At 44.5% G+C, this 21,732-nt stretch overlaps 1 protein-coding gene across 1 annotated transcript in view; it reads right to left on the minus strand.

The window, feature by feature from the left end:
• Positions 1-5,889: 5,889 nt before the first annotated feature.
• Positions 5,890-21,732, minus strand: part of slc43a1b (solute carrier family 43 member 1b) — a 30,269-nt gene continuing 14,426 nt past the window's right edge. Inside the window, exons 11-15 of the mRNA XM_085458353.1 lie at positions 11,618-11,750; positions 11,262-11,391; positions 11,106-11,179; positions 8,659-8,782; positions 5,890-8,564 (exon numbers count right to left, since the gene is read on the minus strand). Of these exons, the coding sequence (XP_085314479.1) occupies positions 8,343-8,564; positions 8,659-8,782; positions 11,106-11,179; positions 11,262-11,391; positions 11,618-11,750 (683 nt within the window). The 3' untranslated portion in view covers positions 5,890-8,342. The remainder of the gene's footprint in view (positions 8,565-8,658; positions 8,783-11,105; positions 11,180-11,261; positions 11,392-11,617; positions 11,751-21,732) is intronic.

Consider the following 21,732-nt stretch of genomic DNA (forward strand, 5'->3'; position numbering starts at 1 on the left):
TTTAGCAAATGAAACATGCCTATTGACCTTTTTTTGTTTAGTTTTTTCTCTGTTACATCACATGCAATGCTTTCTTATTTTAGGATATTAATATTGACATGATACATTGTGAGACATTTGTTGTTTTTTTTAAAGGGTGTCCAATTTGAGGAATAAGTACAATTATGTGATTAGGTGGTTTAAGTATTGATGGAAACATGCAGTAGTTTAGTATTGGTTAAAATACCTATAAAGAAAGGTAGATTTCCAGTCATGATTTAACTGTTGTTTTAATAAAAAGCAACTGTGCGAAAGAGGTGGAAAATCAACACCATAGCTCAACAGTGTTTCAATATCAGAATCTGACATTGTTTCAATGTCAACAGTATTAGAAAATATAACGTTGAATCAACGTCAGGTTTCAACATTGATTCAACATCAAAACCTGACGTTGTTTCAACATTAAAAAAGGGTGCAAGAGTGATGTTAGGTCAACGTCACACTTCAACGTTGATTCAATGACACAGCCTGATATTGACTCAACATTGTTTCAATGTTTCCTTGCTATCTGGGCTCTGACTAATACGGCGGGGTCCCTGTCGGCTCGTAGCCGAAAAATAGCTTTACTTTGTTGTGTGGGTCAACTTTTCTTGCGAGAGACAGAGAGAGGCGTTGAAAGGCTGCTCCAACGGAACTTATTGTTTTCGGAGGAAAACACGAACACGGTGTACAGTCGAGTCTTAATAGCTTACTTACAACTGGGCTCGTCAGGCACTCTTCTTGGCTGCAGTGGTTATTATTATATTTACATGCTTCCAGCTCCCGTTTTTCCTCGATGACAACTCGTACCTTTCCACTCGCCTTTTTCTCCCTCCTCGCGCTCACAGACCCATAACGTGTATGGCAGTCCATTCTCCCTGCAACACGGACTACACTGCCCATGATGCTACATTCTTTAGAGCTATGCTTGTAGCATTCTGCCTGTTAGCTTAGCACAACAACAACAACAACAAAAAGGCCTCTCTCACCCAGGAAACACACAGTCGCAGAGAGAGAGAGCGTCGCCCTGTAACCATGGCAACCGTAACGCTGCCGCCTGGAACAAAAGAACGTAGCTGTCAAACAAAACCAAACAGTCCTGACCCGCGACAAAATGAAACAAGTACCGCAGTGTAATCCATTTATTTCAACAAAGTAACTGTATTCTGAATACCACCTTTTTAAACGGTAACTGTAACGGAATACAGTTACTCATATTTTGTATTTTAAATACGTAACGGCGGTACATGTATTCCGTTACTCCCCAACACTGTCCACTGTTGATCTGCACACAGCTGTTGTCACAAACGTCGCACTCGCTCACGTCACTGTCATGAGACATTCTCGCAAAAAAAATCACGGTTTTAGTAACGCAGTAACGCAGCGTTCCTACGGGAAAGTAACGGTAATCTAATTACCGTTTTTGCAATAGTAATCCCTTACTTTACTCGTTACCTGAAAAAAGTAATCAGATTACAGTCTGTCATAACCCATCTCTGGTTATGACAGAATGATTTAGCCACATCTCGACCCAGACCTGAATTTGCTGCTCCCCTGTCCTCCAAAAAGCCCAGCTGGATATACATAGGGACTACTCCACCATGTCTCTGGCCAACAAGATGCCAGTCTTCAGAGTTGAGGTATGTCTGTTTCCACTGTCCTATCACCAGCACGATCTGCTGCCCTGGTTAGAATAACCCCAAGTTCTGGTGGAGTTTTCCCGGAGGACTTCCTGAAAGGTGTGACAGAAGTTGGCCAGGCGTGGCTTTCTCCATTTGAGAGACACAGAATAATCAGAGAAGGTGTCATGGTCCCTGTGCCCCCCCCGGCCAGCCCAGTGTGGCCACAAGTGCTTGTTGTTTTTCTCTCGCTCGGAGTGTTTAATAAAGTGTTGTTGAACCGTGCTACTTCAGTCTGCACCTGAGTCCGTTCCACCTCCGTGACAGAACGGGGGTGGAACGGACTCAACAGTTTAACAACACTTTATTAGACACTCCGGTGCGCTATGTACACGTGAAGGGGGGGGGGAACACCAGGGTCCCGGGGGTCAACAGGGGGGAAACACACGTCTTCACACTCGCTCCGCTCCTCGTCCAAACACTCCTCACACGGGCAACCCACTCACACTCACGGGGTCCAGGAATCAAAACGGGCAGGTCCAGATAAACCTATCAACATAGACGAGGGTAAGTCGGCGGCAAGCACGGGAACAACTAATTCACAATGAAGCCAGGCAATACTGACGAGGGTCACTCAATATTCCAGCGACGAATAGCTCAGAGCCCCAGCCTTAAGAGCCAGAGAACTGCAATTCACCCGAGATCAGCTGCAGGTGCGTGGGCCAAGGGCGGGAGCCCAATCAGAGCTCTGCCCAGGCAGACAGGTAGGAGAGAGAGAGTGAGACAAAAACAACAAACACTTGTGGCCACACTGGGCTGGCCGGGGGGGCACAGGGACCATGACAGAAGGTGAGTTTTTTTTAAACATATCTGCGGCATATAAAAGACAACACCCCTCAGGAAAGGTGGGGATACTGGTGGGCACGTTAAATAAAGGTAAAGGGGGTGGCACGGTGGTTAGCACTGTTGTTGAAAAGCAAGATGGGACTGGGTTCAGTTCCACCATCAGGCTGGGGTCTTTCTGTGTGGAGTTTAGCATGTTCTCCCCGGTTACTCCGGCTTGCTCCCACAGTCCAAAGACATGCATCTAGTGGGGATAGGTTAATGTGAATAGGTGTGAATGGTTGTCTGTGCGTTAGCCCTGCAACAGACTGGCGACCTGTCCAGGGTGTACCCCACCTCTCGCTGGGATAAGCTCCAGCAAACTCTGAAAAGGATAAGCAGAAGCAAATGGATGGATGGAAGTTAAAGAAACATTCCCTGCCAAGATTGTTGTTGCCAGATAAACTTGTTTCCCGGTCTATTTCATATTCTGTCCAAGCCTTAATTGATTCTGGAGCAGAGCAGAATTTTCCTGAGTAGAACCTGACTGCCACACTCAAGATTCCCCTGGAAGAATTATCCAAACTCCTTCAAGTTTCACAGTTGGACTGGACATGTCTCCTGGAAATGATCTCTCTCTCTCTATAAATCCAGTGCCCACTCAGAACATATCCAAGTATACTTTTGCAGTGCTAGTGTTAGGATACCCTTGGCTGAGCAAACACATCCCTCACAGTTAAAAACAAATATCCATCGCCTCTGTTATCATCAGCATTTGAACTGTTGTAGCGACCCACAATCTTTTCAAAACTTGATTTATATGATGCAAATCACTTGGTGTGAATCAGAGAAGGAGACATATAGGCCCAGGTAATGGGCCACCTCTTTTTGTCCCCTCTTGTGTCCACTCCCAGGTCATCCACTGAGCTCATACCTCCGAGTTTGCATATCATCCCAGTAATAATGTAATTCTTCAAGCTTCTGTTTTGGTTGCAAACATAAAAAAGATAAAAGATCCATCGATCCATCTTCTTCTGCTTTTCTGGGGCCGGGTTGCAGGGGCAGCAGCCTAAGCAGAGAAGCCCAAACTTTCCTCTCCCCCGCCACCTCCTCCAGCTTATCCGGGGAAAGACCAAGGCAAGCCGACAAATATAATCTCTCCAGCGTGTCTGCCCCAGGGCCTCCTCCAGTTGGCACATGCCCTGAACTCCTCACCCAGGAGGCGCCCAGAAGGCATCCTTATGAGATGCCTGAACCACCTCAACTGGCTCCTTTTGATGCGAAGGAGCAGCAGCTCTACTCTGAGCCCTTTCCTGGATGGCCGAACTTCTCACCAAATCTCTAAGGGAGAGGCCAGCCACCCTTCAGAGGAAGACCAGTTCCACCGCTTGTATCCGAGATCTCATTCTTTCAGTCACTACCCACTGCTCGCGACCATATGGGACGGGACGTAGATCGACCCGTAAATACTCGTTGATATCTTGATAAAAGATGAAAAAAGAATGCGTTGCTGCCTGTACAGTGTGTGCTCAGAACAAATCTTCCAGGTCTCCTTCAGTCGGTCTGCTCCACCAACTTCCAACTCCAGGAAGTCCTTGGTCCCACATTGAAGTGTATTTTCTCACCGGCTTGTCCCCTTGCTCTGGTAACACAATAATCCTCACTATTGTTGATCATTTTTCAAAAGCTGCACACTTGCTTCAGCTCCTGGTAGACGATGTGTTCATTGAATTCGACTGGACATAGTTTCAATCCAGGGTCCTTAATTTACAGCACTTGTATGAAAAAATTCTGCTCCATCCTCGGTGTCCAGGTGAACCTTTCTTCTTCTGGTTTCCATTCACAGAACTGCATCACTTCCCTTAATCAGTCCACCCGGAGCACGCAACTCACCTGGATTAAGTATGCACAAAACACCATGACACCATCAGCCCCTGGTCTCTTTCAGTTTGAAGCACTCCTCGGGTATCAACCTCCACTGTTTCCAGCAATGCCAAATCCTCTCCGCTGCTGTCAGCGGATCTGGAAGGCAGCTCGGGCAGCACTATTGTGGACCAAGGATCGAAATAAAAGTCGTCCAGACCAAACTCCAAGTTACATGCCGAGACAAAAGGTTTGGTTATCAACAAAGAAAATTCCTCTAAGAACGGAATCTGATAAAACGTCTCCAAACTTCATCAGACCGTTTGAAATTGAGGCTCTGTTTAATCCTGTGTCTGTCAGCTCAAAATATGAGAATCAATAACATGTTTCTCAGATCAAACCCACTCTTGGTTGGTTCAGCCTCAGTGAGCCAGCCTTTACTGGCCAGCAGATTATGAATGTTCGACATCGCAGGAGAGATCTACGATATCTGGTGGAGCAGGAGTGATATGGCCCAGAAGAGCAGTTGTGGATTGGTGTCATGGTCCTTCAGTCCTCCTGTGCTGGCTCACTCTTTCTATCTGTCGCTCCTCTCCTCTGTCTGTGGGAGTGTATGTTTGCATTATTCACACCTTCTGTTGTGGGGTCTGGTCCTCCTGTTTCCCCCCCTTCAGTCCAGCATGCCTGTGTTAATTAACTTACCTGTTGACAATCCTGTGATAGGCCTGGCTGCTGTTTAAGACCTTCATTTGACACTGAATCGTCAAGCAGGAAACAATCAGTTTTGATGGCTCATCTTACTTGATGCACCTCTTTGTTCTCGTCTGCTCAGGATTCCTGGATGTCCTCCTGATGTCAGTTACTGAGAGTGAGAAAAGATTTTCCTGTGGGAAGAGACTCTTTTCCTGAGCTGGTGCCGAGGAATCCTCTGACTACTGCCCATTCACTTTGCATTACGGCATTTATTAACATTTTTAACATTCACTGTAAATAAATGCACTGAACTTAACCTCCACATCTTTAGTCCTGCACATCTCCTCAGTTATGCCAGATGCACATGTTGAGTATTGTTTCTTTTGATTCCTGTTTATTTGGTAATGGTAAATGGACTGATCATTATATAGCGCTTTTCTACTCTCCCGGAGTACTCAAAGCGCTCTATACAACATGCCTCATTCACCCAATCACACCCACTCATACAAGCACTTCCTTCTATACATAAGTGCAATCTAACCAACATTCATACACACTGCGATGGATGCATCGGAGAGCACCAAGAATACTTGGGCATGCAGACTGGGGAAGCCAAGGATCGAACCTGCTCTACAACTGGCTGGGTGTTCTGCTGGTAGTGGGGATTTTTCTCCTAAGAAACACTGGCCTGAACAGAGTAATCTGTTATAAATACCCTCAAACTGGGATAAAGTACAGCAAAAACAAACCACCACCAATGAGAAAGCCAGTCTGACCGGAAAAGCACAGTACAGTCCTAATTCCCAAGGTTTTAAATACTAGTGTGTTTGTGTCTTTTAAAATGTCAGCAATAAATCACATGTATGCAATGTAACAGGGTACAACAGCTAACAGTTTATTTCTCCCCACAACCTTTGTCTTTGCAGCAGGAAATCATAATACCAACTGGGTTGAAAATTATTCTCAGGATAAGTTTTTGTGACATGCTGAGTATTACAACAACAGTTTCTGATAATAGAAGAGTTAACTGTGGTAAATAGTTGAAGATCACACATCTGCAGCTGTTTACATGGGTAGAAGTTCACATTCAGTTATTACATATGCACTCAACAGCCTTCATGTTCTACAGAAATACACAACAAACTGGCAGCCAGTCGTGTCCTTTGAGTTGTGCTCATTGACAAAGACTCATTCACTAATGGCAATGTGTTCGCAACCTGTCCGCATTTAAGGATTAGGAAATATGAATAACGATGAGGAAACAAGGGGAAAGCAAATCCCCGTACCTGCATCGGTTAACCAAACCGACACTACAGTTACACTTGGTCCTTGGTCCTAGGATTTGATGAAGTGACCATACTGAAACAAAATATTTATGTTTCACACGTTTCCACACCTGTGTGTGCTCAAAGTAAAGAACATAAACTTCACTCACGTTTAAAAGGTAAGATGAAGCCATCCTAGTTACAAGCTGCCATCTGGCAGTCAGAGACAAGCTATTGCTTTTATACCCAGTGTGGGATGATTGTCAGTGATTCATACACATTATTTAATCCTGCTGCTTTCATGTTAGAGCCAGCAGTAGCTACTTCAACATAAGGAAGTGCCGACTGGTCAATCCTCGATTCATTTAGGAAACATCAGCTAAGAGAACGATTTCTCCACTTCGAGCAAAAACTCGTCTATAAAAAATGACTTAATTATGCTGAAGATGATCTTCTAACAGCGTGAAAGTTATTTTCATGAATTCTGTTACTCTCACTTCATAAAAATAAGACACTAACAAATCCACAGAAGAACTGAAGGAAGTTCTCCAAGCTGATGGAACAAAGGAACTGCCAAGTCCCTAAGGGCTGAGCACTCACCAGGTCAGCTCTGGCCTGCTCTTAGGCACAGGGCGAGGGTTGGCTTTGTGTAACTCAGATGTTACAGTCAAACAATCGCAAAGATTCAACAGATTAGTCATCTGACATGTGACATTTTGTCACATGTCATAATTGTTTCCAGCATGTAATGTTAGCACAGAAGTACTTCGGCCATGACTAGCCTTCAGTGCTTCAAGCCATAACCTCAAATGTCTGTATTTTAAATATAACTAAAGCCCAGAGCACAGACATTTATGTCTTCAAAATTAATTTCTCTGGAATTTAACTAGACCCTGTTCTTTGCAGTGGTACTGACTTCCTCCAAACCTCCTAGCCTAAGGGGACAATGAAATGTGCATGCTCATGCTAAACCTGGCTAATGTTTCAAATAATGAGCTCAGCAAATGCACAAGTAATCTCTGTAAGCCAAAAGCTTCGACTGCAGGATGCTCTAAACACTTTTCTTCTACAGTTTTTTCTACTCTCCAACCTGTATGATGTCACAGAGAGGGCAGGTCCCTAATATGGTCATCACAAGCACACACGTTTGGCTGTGAGCATGAAAGCACCACCCACCTGTGTTTACAAGGTCATCTTTCATGGGCACAGGTGCTCACTGCAATGATGCAATGACATTTCTTGTGCGTAAGTTCAGCAGTCTGTGTGCAGAGAGTCAGCAGCCACACACACAAAGACGCCATCATGCATGCGAGTGCTGCAGTGAATTCAAGCTCACGCAAGGAACTGTTGTTGAAACTAAATTCTGCTCACTCAAATCAACCCGACCACAAGGTTGGAGGGCGGGACCTCAGAGGAACAGGCGCCCTAATGTGATTGGTCAAGAGCTCTGTAACAGTTTACTGTGTCAAACCACGTTACACAGTGGCAGCAGCAGAAGTTTATAATTCTGAAAATAACATTTGTGAACTATCAACAGTTCTTTTTCCATATTACCATTAACATAAATTATTTTCTCAAGATCGTAACAATATTGTCCATAATTGTCCTCAGTTACCAGGAAACAAGTGACTTTAAACCCACTTTAAATAACTAGAATATTTAAACAAACCAAACAAGCTCATAACTTGTGTAATAAGCATTTCATATCTGCACGCTTGCTTGAATTTCTACACTTGCATTGCTTTGTAAGCACAAGCCCACAGACCACAGTCACAGTTTAAACTACAGCTGGAAATGTTCTCATAAAACTGCTGCATGTGGTGAACAGGATGAAAGGATACAGGATGTTTCCCACATATTTCCAGGGTCATATGGGGATTGAAGCTCTTCTGAACAAGCCGTTCGTCACAGCCAACTCTTATTCTCACTCACGGAGTAATGCAGGATGTTATTTTTTTAAATATATGTTTTCTTTGGTTTGTGTGTGTTGTCCTTTTCATAATCAAGTTTGATTTATATCCTCAAAAATGAGCAAACTACTTACTAAGTTATTCATTTCATCTTAAACACCATTTGGCATGAGTTCATTAGCTGCATCCCCATTGGCTAGGGTCTTAGCAGTTCCACCGAATGACTGGGTTAGAGCAACATTTTCAGTCTTCGATTGGCCGGCAGCTGTCCTATCGTGTTCTGCCTTTGCCCTGATCAGGTTTCTCCGGTGATAGAACAGGTAGCCTGGCAACAGGAAGCCAGCAAGGGAGAAGATGAGAAGGCCCAGATTGATCTGTGGTAAGGAGACAGCGTCGGTACATGTTTCAAACCAAAGCTCTTCTAAAACCCGTTGTTGAAAAACTCCTCTCGGTGTGCACGTGTCCTACCCAGTAAGGATTTCCACTGAGGGGTCCCACCATCAATATGAACAGTGGTTGTTGAAGCAGGGCAAACGCAGCACTGATCATTGACTGCATACCTGTCAGTGTCCCGAAGTGGTTGGCTGGATATCTAGAAAGAGAGGTAGACGAGCTTCTTTTTCTCGTTCATTTGTATTCATTCATTCTTAAATTACTGCTAAAGTACACCGAACCCAACCCAAGGGACTCTCATGTATTAATGTATTACAGACAGAGCTCATGAACTCTGGCTGACTCTGGCCCTTTTCACAATCATACAGTCATGTACAGGGAGTGCAGAATTATTAGGCAAGTTGTATTTTTGAGGAATAATGTTATTATTGAACAACAACCATGTTCTCAACGAACCCAAAAAACTCATTAATATCAAAGCTGAATGTTTTTGGAAGTAGTTTTTAGTTTGTTTTTAGTTTTAGCTATTTTAGGGGGATATCTGTGTGCAGGTGACTATTACTGTGCATAATTATTAGGCAACCTAACAAAAAACAAATATATACCCATTTCAATTATTTATTTTTACCAGTGAAACCAATATAACATCTCCACATTCACAAATATACATTTCTGACATTCAAAAACAAAACAAAAACAAATCAGCGACCAATATAGCCACCTTTCTTTGCAAGGACACTCAAAAGCCTGCCATCCATGGATTCTGTCAGTGTTTAGATCTGTTCACCATCAACATTGCGTGCAGCAGCAACCACAGCCTCCCAGACACTGTTCAGAGAGGTGTACTGTTTTCCCTCCTTGTAAATCTCACATTTGATGATGGACCACAGGTTCTCAATGGGGTTCAGATCAGGTGAACAAGGAGGCCATGTCATTAGTTTTTCTTCTTTTATACCCTTTCTTGCCAGCCACGCTGTGGAGTACTTGGACGCGTGTGATGGAGCATTGTCCTGCATGAAAATCATGTTTTTCTTGAAGGATGCAGACTTCTTCCTGTACCACTGCTTGAAGAAGGTGTCTTCCAGAAACTGGCAGTAGGACTGGGAGTTGAGCTTGACTCCATCCTCAACCCGAAAAGGCCCCACAAGCTCATCTTTGATGATACCAGCCCAAACCAGTACTCCACCTCCACCTTGCTGGCGTCTGAGTCGGACTGGAGCTCTCTGCCCTTTACCAGTCCAGCCACGGGCCCATCCATCTGGCCCATCAAGACTCACTCTCATTTCATCAGTCCATAAAACCTTAGAAAAACCAGTCTTGAGATATTTCTTGGCCCAGTCTTGACGTTTCAGCTTGTGTGTCTTGTTCAGTGGTGGTCGTCTTTCAGCCTTTCTTACCTTGGCCATGTCTCTGAGTATTGCACACCTTGTGCTTTTGGGCACTCCAGTGATGTTGCAGCTCTGAAATATGGCCAAACTGGTGGCAAGTGGCATCTTGGCAGCTGCACGCTTGACCTTTCTCAGTTCATGGGCAGTTATTTTGCGCCTTGGTTTTTCCACACGCTTCTTGCGACCCTGTTGACTATTTTGAATGAAACGCTTGATTGTTCGATGATCACGCTTCAGAAGCTTTGCAATTTTGAGACTGCTGCATCCCTCTGCAAGATATCTCACTATTTTTGACTTTTCTGAGCCTGTCAAGTCCTTCTTTTGACCCATTTTGCCAAAGGAAAGGACGTTGCCTAATAATTATGCACACCTGATATAGGGTGTTGATGTCATTAGACCACACCCCTTCTCATTACAGAGATGCACATCACCTAATATGCTTAATTGGTAGTAGGCTTTCGAGCCTATACAGCTTGGAGTAAGACAACATGCATGAAGAGGATGATGTGGACAAAATACTCATTTGCCTAATAATTCTGCACTCCCTGTACTTATCCATTTTTTTAAACTGCTTTTAAAATTTGGGGTCTCTTTCTTCTCTAAGCTTCAACTTAAGGATGTTCCAGCTGACTAATTTGCTTTTCCACAGTGGTCTGATGTCTGTCTGTGTTAACGGGAACGTGAAGCTCAGTGATGTTGCTTGTTTGGTTAATCATAAGAGAGGAAAACAATGTTCTGTTGAAAAAACTGCTTTAGAGTTTCAGGGTTGGGGGATGGCTACAGCCTATCTCAGCCATAAACCCTGGAAGGTTTTGGCATTTTAAGTATGTTTCGATGGAAAAACATTTGTCTTTTAGTTAAGTAAAGAATCCAAATACTTGTCACAGCACTCGGCGATGCAGTTTAACAATATAAAACAAAGTTCAGCTGCCTGTGTGGTCATTTTCCACGTACAGTTGTACCGTCTATACGAGGGCACAGGACCCCATGTTAGGGCTGAAAATCAATATTTTAAACTCTGATTTCCTTGCCCATGCCTTCCTTACAGGGTTTCTAACTGTAAGCAAAATCTCTCACATTACATATGTTAATATATAAATACTGTAGCTTTGTAAAAGCCCTGTTGTTACCCACACAGCAGCATAGAGACCTCCACAGCAGGAGTGAACAAATCCTCTTACTATGGTATGCAGAATGAATGACACCATCTATCAGAGAAGCAAAGTCAGATGTTAACAGTGATACTCGGATGTGTCAGTGAGGACTTCTGAAGCTCAGGATTTTGCTAACCTGTAAGGGCAAATTGTCTATCAGGGATGTGATGCCAAAGGTGACCAACAGGAGGTTGGTGAAGATGAAAGCTCTCATGGCATTAGTGAGTTTCTGGATCTTCCTGTTCCTCTTTGAGGCATTCAGTTGGCTGAGAAGGACAAAGTTCAAGTGTCAAAAGAGGCTCATGGCTACACAAAAAGTTTGAATGTGGTGAAATCAAGATGCAGAGGTACACTGTGATGTTAGTGACACCACCAGGCTTCTCCTCTTTTATATCACAATCCAAGTTCAAAGTTAACATTAAACCCATCCTATGTACTAAACACCAGCCTTTGGGTCTGTCTGTAGTATCTTATCCTGAACACTTTTCATACCAATTGTCTGTTTGTGTGTTTGGACTTTCCTCTTCACAGTCCTTCATCCTCCAGTCCATGATGTAGCCAATCAACGGACAGGTCAGTAGACACAGCAGCTGCATCGTACCGAAGACAGATGAGTAGAATCCAACTGGAGAGGACATTTATAGAGAGGGGGAGTCAATAAAAAGTGATTTACATGGGTAATATCATTTGCCCCATGGCCAGACACAACTTGAACCTATACAATGAAATCCATCAACAATACGTTAACATTAAATCTTTGGCACAAGCCATATCTCTGAGCTGTATTACTTTTCTTTACCACCAGTACTACAGCTTTTATTCCTGTCTAACAAACGTTGTGGGCCAATAAGATAAGATAAGATAAGATAGAACTTTATTAATCCCTCGGGTGGGTTCCTCTGGGAAATTCGACTTCCAAAAAAAGCACAGCAACGACCGAAGTTACAGTTACAGAATTGTTATATATATATATACACACACACACACACACACACATATATAAATACAGAGACAAATATAAATAAAATATACAAAGGGGATAAATAGAATAAATAGGAATAAAAAATAAAAATACAAGTGAATTGCACATTTCAAGTATTGAGTCTATTGCACTGTTGACTATTTACAAAAGTATTGCACAAGGTATTGCACAGTGAGGTGCAGAGGCACTACAGCTTAGTTGTTCCCCCCTCCTTTGTCCTCCTGTTTCCCCTCCCTCTCCCCTCCAGAGAGGAGTTAAACAGTCTGATGGCGTGTGGGACAAAGGAGTTTTTAAGTCTGTTAGTTCTTGTCTTGGGGAGAAGCAACCTGTCACTGAACAGACTCTTCTGGTTGTTAATGGCCGTGTGCAGAGGATGCCCAGCATTGTTCATAATGTCCATCAGTTTCTTTAATGTCCTTTTCTCTGCCACTGTCACCAGAGTGTCCAGCTTCATGCCGACCACAGAGCTAGCCCTCCTGATCAGTTTCTCCAGCCTGCATGAGTCCTTCTTTGCTGTGCTGCTCCCCCAGCACACCACAGCATAGAAAAGTACTCCAGCAACCACCGACTGGTAAAACATCCTCAGGAGCTTCCTGCAGATGTTAAAAGACCTCAGCCTCCTGAGGAAGTACAGTCGGCTTTGGGCTTTTTTGTACAGGTGCTCTGTGTTGCATGACCAGTCCAGTTTATTGTCCACCCACAGCCCGAGGTACTTGTACTTGTTGACCACCTCCACCTCCTCCCCCTCTATCTGAACCGGCAGTGGACCTTCTCTGGACCTCCCGAAGTCCACAACCAGTTCCTTAGTCTTTGAGGTGTTGAGTTGCAGGTGGTTTGTGTGACTCCATGCGACAAAGTTCCTCACCAGACTTCTGTACTCCTCTTCCTGATCATCCCAGATACACCCCATGATGGCCGTGTCATCTGCAAACTTCTGAATGTGGCATAATTCAGAGTTGTAGCAGAAGTCAGAGGTGTACAGGGTGAAGAGAAGAGGGGACAGCACAGTTCCCTGTGGTGCTCCTGTGCTGCTGACCACAGTGTCAGACGTGATGTCCTTCAGCCTGACGTACTGTGGTCTGTTGGTGAGGTAGTCGGAGATCCAAGCCACCAGGCAGGGGTCCACCTCCATCCTGTTCAGTTTTTCCTGAAGCATACAGGGCCGGATGGTATTAAAGGCACTGGAAAAGTCAAGAAACAGGATCCTGACCGTGCCTTTTCCCCCATCCAGGTGTGAGTGGGCTCTGTGTAGGAGGTACAGGATGGCATCCTCCACTCCGACACCCGCCTTGTATGCAAACTGTAGTGGGTCCTGGGCATGTTGTACCTGTGGTCGGAGGAGGTTGAGGAAGAGCCGCTCTAGAGTCTTCATAAGATGTGACGTCAGTGCCACCGGTCGGAAGTCATTCAGCTCATTGGGCCGGTTCTTTTTGGGGACCGGGACGATGCAGGATGTCTTCCATAGGGCGGGCACTCTCCCCAGTCGCAGACTGAGGTTGAAGACTCGTTGTAGCGGCTCCCCAAGTTCAGCAGCACACGCCTTAAGCATCCTAGGACACACCTTGTCTGGGCCTGCTGCCTTTCTGGGGCGAAGCTTCCTCAGTTGCCTCCTGACCTGATCCACTGTGACACTGGGAGATGTTTGGGAGGAGGGGAGGGGGGGAGATGTCTTGCTGCTGAGAGAGGGATTGGAGGAGGGGGGTGTCATGGTGTCAGGAAGGGGGGGAAGCGAGGGAGGCAGGAGAGTGGGGAGAGGACTCTGTAGTGAAGGTGAGGGTGAGGGTGGGGGGGTTGTGGGCTGGTCAAACCTGTCACCTAGGATGTCATCCTGTAATATCTTTAAATGTTGCAGACTCTTTCATTGACTGGACAGGGCCTGGAGCTGGAATTTTTCAGTGCTCTCGACATAGACAGGTAACCGGCATGTCAGCTTCCCACATGTCCGATTACCAGTGATGGGAATAACAGCGTTACTGTTTTCAGTAACGAGTAATCTAATTACTATTCCTATCGTTACAACGCCGTTTCCGTTACTAACAAGAAACTGCGGCGCGGTCGCGTTACTATTTTACAGCAAACAGACGGTTGAAGCTGTCTGTAGTTTACAGCATCTTATATCAGCTGCACAGAAGTAGCTGTAAGTAATCTGGGCGCTGCAGCTTTAAGCAGCTGCGCTCCCGCGGACAGCGATCACTTTCTGCCCGACGATCACTTTTTGGCACAACACCTGGAGCTCAGGGGGCAAAACAATGGCATGAGTGCTGCTGTTTGACTGAGGAAGAATAAAGTAGTCGTGGTAAGCCGATCACATGACCACTTCAAGATGACAAAGCAACAAGGTGCCAGTTTTTAAATTGTGCTGATAGGCCACGTAAAACCAGACTCATGATAAACAATATATACGTGTGTTTACTGTCTGAGGACAGCGCAGCGAGACCTCTCTGCTAATGAGCAAAAAAGAAAAATCAAACCAAAATCAGCCCGTTCATGTTGGTGCAAAAATGCACCATGTTGATATGGCAACATGACATTTGGTTGTTTAGGAAGATTTAGGAGTGACGGCGAGAGAGAGAGAGAGAGTTTTGAGATGTGAGAGATGTTTGGAGTGTGTAGTTAATGTGTTGTCTTGTGTAGTTAGTGTGTGGTGTTGTGGATAGTTTTGTGTTGTGTGTCAGAACAATGAGGCGACTGCTGTCTCCAGGTAGAAACAGGAGTGATACACCTGCTGCTGTCAGACCTGCAGGTATCAGGCTGTGATGTTTCCTTTATAGTGGACAGAAATATTTGGAGTGACACAAATAATTTGTGTGGTGTCTTATTTAATGCAGAACAGCTGATGGTTCTGTAAACAGTTTGACATGGTTAAAAAAGGTAAATGGCTGCAAATCACTTTGTTGTTTGCAAAACTTGTGCGTATGATTTTAAAACTGACAATTTATATTTGCATTTAAAGTTATGAAAAACATGTTTGTGGTTGTTACAGTAACAAATATAACTTTCTACTCGGATTTTGTTGTTTGTCTGATTTTAGATCAGTTGTGTTAATACAGTTTGTCAAAATGAAAACATGACTGTAAATTCAGACACGTGAGGTTGTGCTGAAAAGAATGACACCAAACAAGGCAAAGTAACTAGTGAAGGTGAAATGTAGAGGAAACATCAGAAGTAGTTACATCGTGGACATGCAATAATGCCACATGCTAACACTGGGAGGGAAGACACAGCTCACCAAAGTAAACTGCAGGTGGACTACCACAAAAAGTTTGAACATGGCCATTTTAAAGAAGCCAAGAAAGACAAACTGGCTGAAACCAACTGTCATGGTCCAGGTGAGTGCGGGGTTTTTCCACTCTGCTGGGCTGCACCTTCAGGCGGAGACTCCAATCAGCCTTCACAGCTCAATGCAATCAAGTCACCAGCATTTAAGACCAGCACTCACAACAGACCTTTGCCAGATCTTCAGCTAACTCGCTTTAGTCGTGGCCACCTTATCTTTTGCATTTCTACCCACAGTGTTTTCTCTCTGTCATAGTACCACGTCACACTTCACAAGCAGGAAAAATACGCATCTCTGTCTGGACGCTGGTTTTCTGCTATCAGGTTGCACTCCCTCCATCGTGGCCTTTCACCTACCTGCCCCCTGCCAGGGCCGTTGCTCCAAGTATATTCTGGACTCTGTCTTGACCACTCCTCACCCAGACCCCCTAGGCACCCTCCTTGCCTGACGCCTACCCCTGCAACACGTAAACCATAACCATCATAGCTTAATCTCTGGCTGTGATTCACTGGACTGCCACTGACTGCCTGTCTCTTCTCATTATAGTGACTCAGTGTACCTCCACCCAGGCCGCTGCCCCTTTTCCCTTCCCAGGATCCGTACTTAAACTCTTGTGTAACATGGTAGACTAATGTACCTGTGTTAATTCAGCTCCATATTATTGTGTGAAGTTGCACTGGGTTGGGAGTGGTTTTGTGTGTGTCACATTTTTGGTGAGCCAATGGCTGGAATGGGGTTGGACTAATTAGAGGCAGGTGTACTTGATTGCACTGATACACTGGTCTACTTATAGCCCACACTACAACCACTGTTGTGTCGTTTTGTCTCTCTGTGCAGGTATGTACTGTGATGAAATCAGATCTGTTTGGGATGGATGGGTTTTGTCCTATGAATTCTATAGTGAAAGTGTAGTTTTGTCTCTCTGTGCAGGCCAGGGCCTATTATATGCCACAGCCTAAAGGTAGCAGAGTTGCAGAGGCTGGAGTGACCACTGGCTATATGCTTACAAGGTGGTGGGTCTCCAAGGACAACTTCTAACCCTGTTACAGGCAACACATGGAGTGTAACTGGCCGTGTGGCATAGCTGGCTCTGGCCTTGGGACTGTGTGTTTTTATTTGATTCATAAATGGGACACTGGACTGTTTTATCTTTTATCTCTTGATATATTTTGTCAATAAATTATCTTTTAGAATTTTATTGACTGTCATCTTTTTGCCCACGACTGAGACGGTTGGTCAGACCTAGAGTCTTTCTTTGGGTGTGTTACAACTGGCGTTGTCGACAGGATCTGGCTACCATAATCTGTAGTGGGCAAAAGCAAGATGACTGATCAGAGTGAATTACAGTCTGGCCCAAATAGAGAAGCACCAGTTTCTAGTGCAGGGTTTAGGCCCTTTGGTATGATCCCTATGTTTAATATGGTCACAACTAAATTTAGAGGGAAGGATTCAGATATTAGTCTAGGTGAATGGAAAAGTAATTTGCAGACAACATTTGCTTTGCAAGGAGTTCCTGTAGATTTTAGAGCAGAATTAACACTCTGTTGCTTAGAAGGCAAGGCTAAAAGAGAGCTTTTAATTCTAGCACCAGAGAAGCGTAATTCATCTGAGCTAATTTTTAATGAGTTAGAGAAGTTGTATGGGGATAAAACAACTGCTTCGGTCCTGCGCTCTCAGTTCTTCAACGCTCGCCAAGAAACACATGAAGACATCAGTTCATTTGCACTGAGATTACAAGAACATTTTCTCAGGTTAAAGAGGAAGGACCCTAGAGGTATGAATGATGAAGATATTCTTCTCAGAGATCATCTGGTTGAAGGCTTGAGAGACACTGCCCTTAGAGGTGAATTCAGAACAAAAATTCTAATGAATGATCAGTTGACTTTTGCAGAAATTAAAGCAGAACTAATCCTGAGGGAACACGTTTATGGTGAAATGGTTGATCCAGTCCAGTGTTTTGCTGCCAAAGGTGAAAGATACAAGACCTGTAATGCTAAGGATATGGAACAGATCAAATCAGAGTTGTGGGAGGACATGAACAAGCAAATGACCACACAATTCAATGATTTATCACAGACTTTGATCAAAGAAATCCGATCAGAGCTTCATCAAGCTACACAAAAGACTTTGGACTGGAAACAGACTGACCAGTCCAGATCAAGAAAGAAAGGAGGGAGCAGACCCAGAGTCTACTCAAACAGCTATGATGAACAAGGTAGCCCCATCTGTAACACTTGTTCCCAGCCAGGCCACATAGCTCGGTTCTGTAAAAGCACGCCTAGATCTGGATCGTTAAACTAGACGACACCACTGTGGTGGCCCAGACAGTGGGTTGTGTCGATGCCAATGGGCCTCAAACTGATGTGAAAAAACTGATTGGAAAAGTTCCTAAAGTCAGCTTGTGTCTTGATGATGTCCCAATACAGTGTATTCTGGATACTGGATCAAATGTGTCACTGATAAAGAACAGCTACTTCTCTAAACACTTTGGCAGTAATGGGATGAAATTGAAGGATGCAAGCAGCTGGCTGGTGCTCGAGGCTGCTAATGGACTAGATATTCCATACCTGGGTTATGTATTGCTACATGTGAAGATTGGACAGGTGGAACTCCCTGAATGTGGTTTTTTGGTGATTAAGGACCAATGTTTAACCGACAATGAAGGCGTCCTGGGTATGAATGTTATTTCAGTGTTATGAAAAAATGGATCAGGAGAAGCCATTAGCCTACCTCTCCTCTAGTGGAGCCGAACAGAGAGCTTGGACTACTGCTTTTCAGATTTGTGCCAGTCAGGCACGGTTTGCAGCTTCAGATGGGTCCATTGGGTATGTACGTACCATAAATCGCCATCCTATACAGATTCCCCCTCAGAGTGAGATGTTGGTTTGGGGTCGTACGAAGACTGGAGTGGATGGCAGGGATTATCAATGCCTGGTGGAACCTGTCGAGGTGGGTGAAGTCTTAATTGCTAGAACATTATCTACAGTCCATGATGGGAGGCTTTTGATTAGGGTCCAAAACCTTAATGACTCACCAATGTACCTTTATAGACATCAGAAGTTGGCTAAGACTTTTATTATTGACCCAGCAGATATCATACAAGAGAATAGTGTGAACATGACTCGTGTTGGTGTAAACACAGAGTGAGTATGGACCAAACGCAAGCCCTGCCCAAGTAGAAATGCATGTTCCCTGATTTAACTGGTCTTCATTTGTCCACAGAGGAATTGGAGAAACTGCAGGCTTTATTGCATAAGCACCGAGCAGTGTTTGCTGTGCATGAGGAAGATTATGGATTGACAAGCACCATGCAGCATTCAATTCCTACAGGCAATGCTGCACCAGTCCGTGAGCGCTATAGACAAATTCCACCAAAGTTATATCAGGAGGTGAAGAGTTTTATTCAAGGTATGTTGGATGCTAACATCATTGTGCCTAGTTGCAGTCCATGGGCTTCTCCGGTTGTGTTAGTCCGTAAGAAGGATGGGACACTTAGATTTTGTGTGGATTATCGTAAACCTAATGCTGTGACCCATAAAGATGCTTACCCTCTTCCAAGAATAGAAGAGTCACTTGCCAGTTTGGGTAACGCAAAGTATTTTTCCACACTTGATCTTGCCAGTGGATATTGGCAGGTTGGGGTGTCCCCACCAGACAGAGAAAAAAACAGCCTTCACTACACCCATGGGTTTATTTGAATTCACCAGAATGCCCTTTGGCTTGTCAAATGCACCAGCCACCTTCCAAAGGTTGATGCATGTATGCCTGGGTGAAGAAAACTTACAGTCTGTACTTGTCTACTTAGATGATGTAATAATCTATTCTCCAGATTTTGACACCCACTTGGTTCATTTGGATGCAGTCCTTGGTAAACTGTCAAAGCATGGCCTCAAATTAAAACCCAAGAAGTGCTGTCTTCTAAAACCAGAGGTTCAGTATTTGGGTCATCGTGTTTCAGCAAAAGGGGTTGCTCCAGACCCTGACAAGATTAAATGTATTCAAGAATGGCCTATTCCAACTACTGTGAAACAATTACAATCATTTCTGGGTCTGGCAGGCTATTATCGGAGATTTGTGAAAGATTTTGCAAGAATTGCCCACAAGTTCAGGATGGAAAAGAGAAAGTAATTGCTTTTGCTAGTAGGAGTTTGAGCCCTTCTGAGAAAAATGATAAGAACTATAGCTCCTTCAAACTTGAGTTTCTGGCCTTGACCTGGGCAGTAACCAAGAAATTTGCTGAATATCTGTATTGTGTACCCTTTACAGTTTACACAGACAATAACCCTTTGGTACATTTGAGTTCAGCCAAACTTGGTAGCTTAGAGCAGAGATGGGCAGCACGCCTGGCTAGTTTTCAATTTGAGATCAAATATAGGCCAGGGCGTATTAATCAGAGTGCAGATGCACTATCCAGATATCCATCACCTGTAGTATCCGAGGCTACAGAGGGACAAAGGGAAGAAGTAGAGGTTCCATCCTTTAAACAGGTTGAAGTAAATGTGGTCAGAGCAATGTGTGTTGGCGTAAGCAACTCTAACCAGGAGGGTTTACAAAATGTAACCTGTGGTGTGCCTCTGTTTCCTGAACGCACGCCATCTCAGTGGTCTACCTTGCAAGGGGAGGACTCAACGCTAAGAAGGGTGGCCTGTTATCTACAGAGGGGCCATCAGCCAAATAAGCGTGAGAGGCAACAGGAGTCTAAACCTGTTCTGTCTTCTGCGGCACTGGGAACGACTGTCACTAAAAGATGGAGTGCTGTGTCGGACATCACATGATACCAAGGAGGTCGATCCAGTAGTTCAAATTTTGGTTCCTGAGGGTGAGAAGTATTCTATATGGCAACCGTACCATGAATATGCAGGACACTGGGGCCCAGAAAAAACAATATCCCTCATTAAAAGAAGATATTTCTGGCCCAAATTAAATGCTGATGTTATAAATTGGTGTTCCCAATGTAAGGCCTGTGTCCTGCGTAAAGCGGCTGCTGCGAAACATGCTCCGTTGATTCCCATTAAGACATCTGCACCCATGGAACTGTTGTCTGTAGACTTTTTGTCTATAGGTGTGTGACAGGTGAGACCTGGAGACTTGGGACCGCTCCTGGTGGGCGGAGCTGGTCTTCGCTCCTTTCATAAGCGCAGGTGTGGGCAATTGGGTATTCCTTTGCAAACCTGAAGCTGCGAGCGCTTGGTCCGAGTTGGGCAAGTTGGTGTTTCTTAACTATGAAAGTCTGATACGCGTCCTCCCCTAAACTTCTGTTAGAACGGTAGGTTACACAAAAATGTACCACTTGAGCTCTGGCTGTTGGCAGAGGTTTACAGTTATTTGCACCCTTGTAGGTGGGAAACATTGCTCCCGTGAGAACGGTATAGTGGACTTCATCGCCACTGACCCACATTTATTAGGGTGTGACACGAACTTGTGGACAGGTAACAAAACCCATTCAGTGGAGGAATATTCCTGTGTTTTATTGTCCAGCTAGTGATCGCCTGCCTTTTATTTACAGAGTACCGAGCTGCTGCTTTGCCAGGTGGATTTCTGGCTGCGGGCAAAGGACCCGACACATCAGTGTGTTTTAATTTGTTTTAAACTGGTGTAAGCCGACAGACTGACTGCTGCGGCTGTCGATGGTTTTGTTTTTTTGTTTTACTTTTTTTCTGTATCAGTAGGCACCACAGATATTGATTCGCAGGCGGTGAAGGCGCTGCAGGGAAAACAAATCCTTTTTTTGCCTCCCCGCTTTTGCATGCACAGCGGGGGGCCCGAGTGAAGACGGCACCGAAGATTTGCCTTTTTTTCTATAGTGTTTTACCCATTTGGGGTCATGTGTGAGTTGCCGTCCATTTTTAACCTGTGTGCTATGTCGATTTGTTTTTAAACTGTTCCCCGCAGCGCTTGTCCTGTCTCACAGGCAATCGTACAGTTTTATCGTTTTTAATAAGGTAACGTTTTTAATTGTTTTTAGGTGCTGCTGTTACACTGTTTCTTTTATTTTGTATTAAAAATTAAACTCTTTTAAACTGACTGTGCGCCTACGGCTCTGTCCTATTTTAAATAGGTACCTACCATGGGTCACAAACGGTCCAGAAGATCTGTATCATAATGTTTTGGTCATGGTGGATCACTTCAGTAAATTTGCTTGGGCTGCAGTTACAAAAGACCAGACTGCAGTGACGACAGCTAAAGCACTCTGGAGCAAGGTAATTTAGCCCTTTGGTGCACCGAGACGACTGCTGTCAGATGAAGGTCCTAACTTTGAATCGCAACTAGTGCAGGAGCTGTGTGAATTGTATGGTATAAAGAAGGATCATACAACACCCAGCTGGAAATGGGGCCTGTGAACGGCTT

This window comes from Copadichromis virginalis, linkage group LG6, assembly GCF_057382275.1.
Source record: "Copadichromis virginalis isolate Kocher_CV1m ecotype Utaka linkage group LG6, C_Virginalis_male_GT1.1, whole genome shotgun sequence".
Lineage (NCBI taxonomy): Eukaryota > Metazoa > Chordata > Actinopteri > Cichliformes > Cichlidae > Copadichromis > Copadichromis virginalis.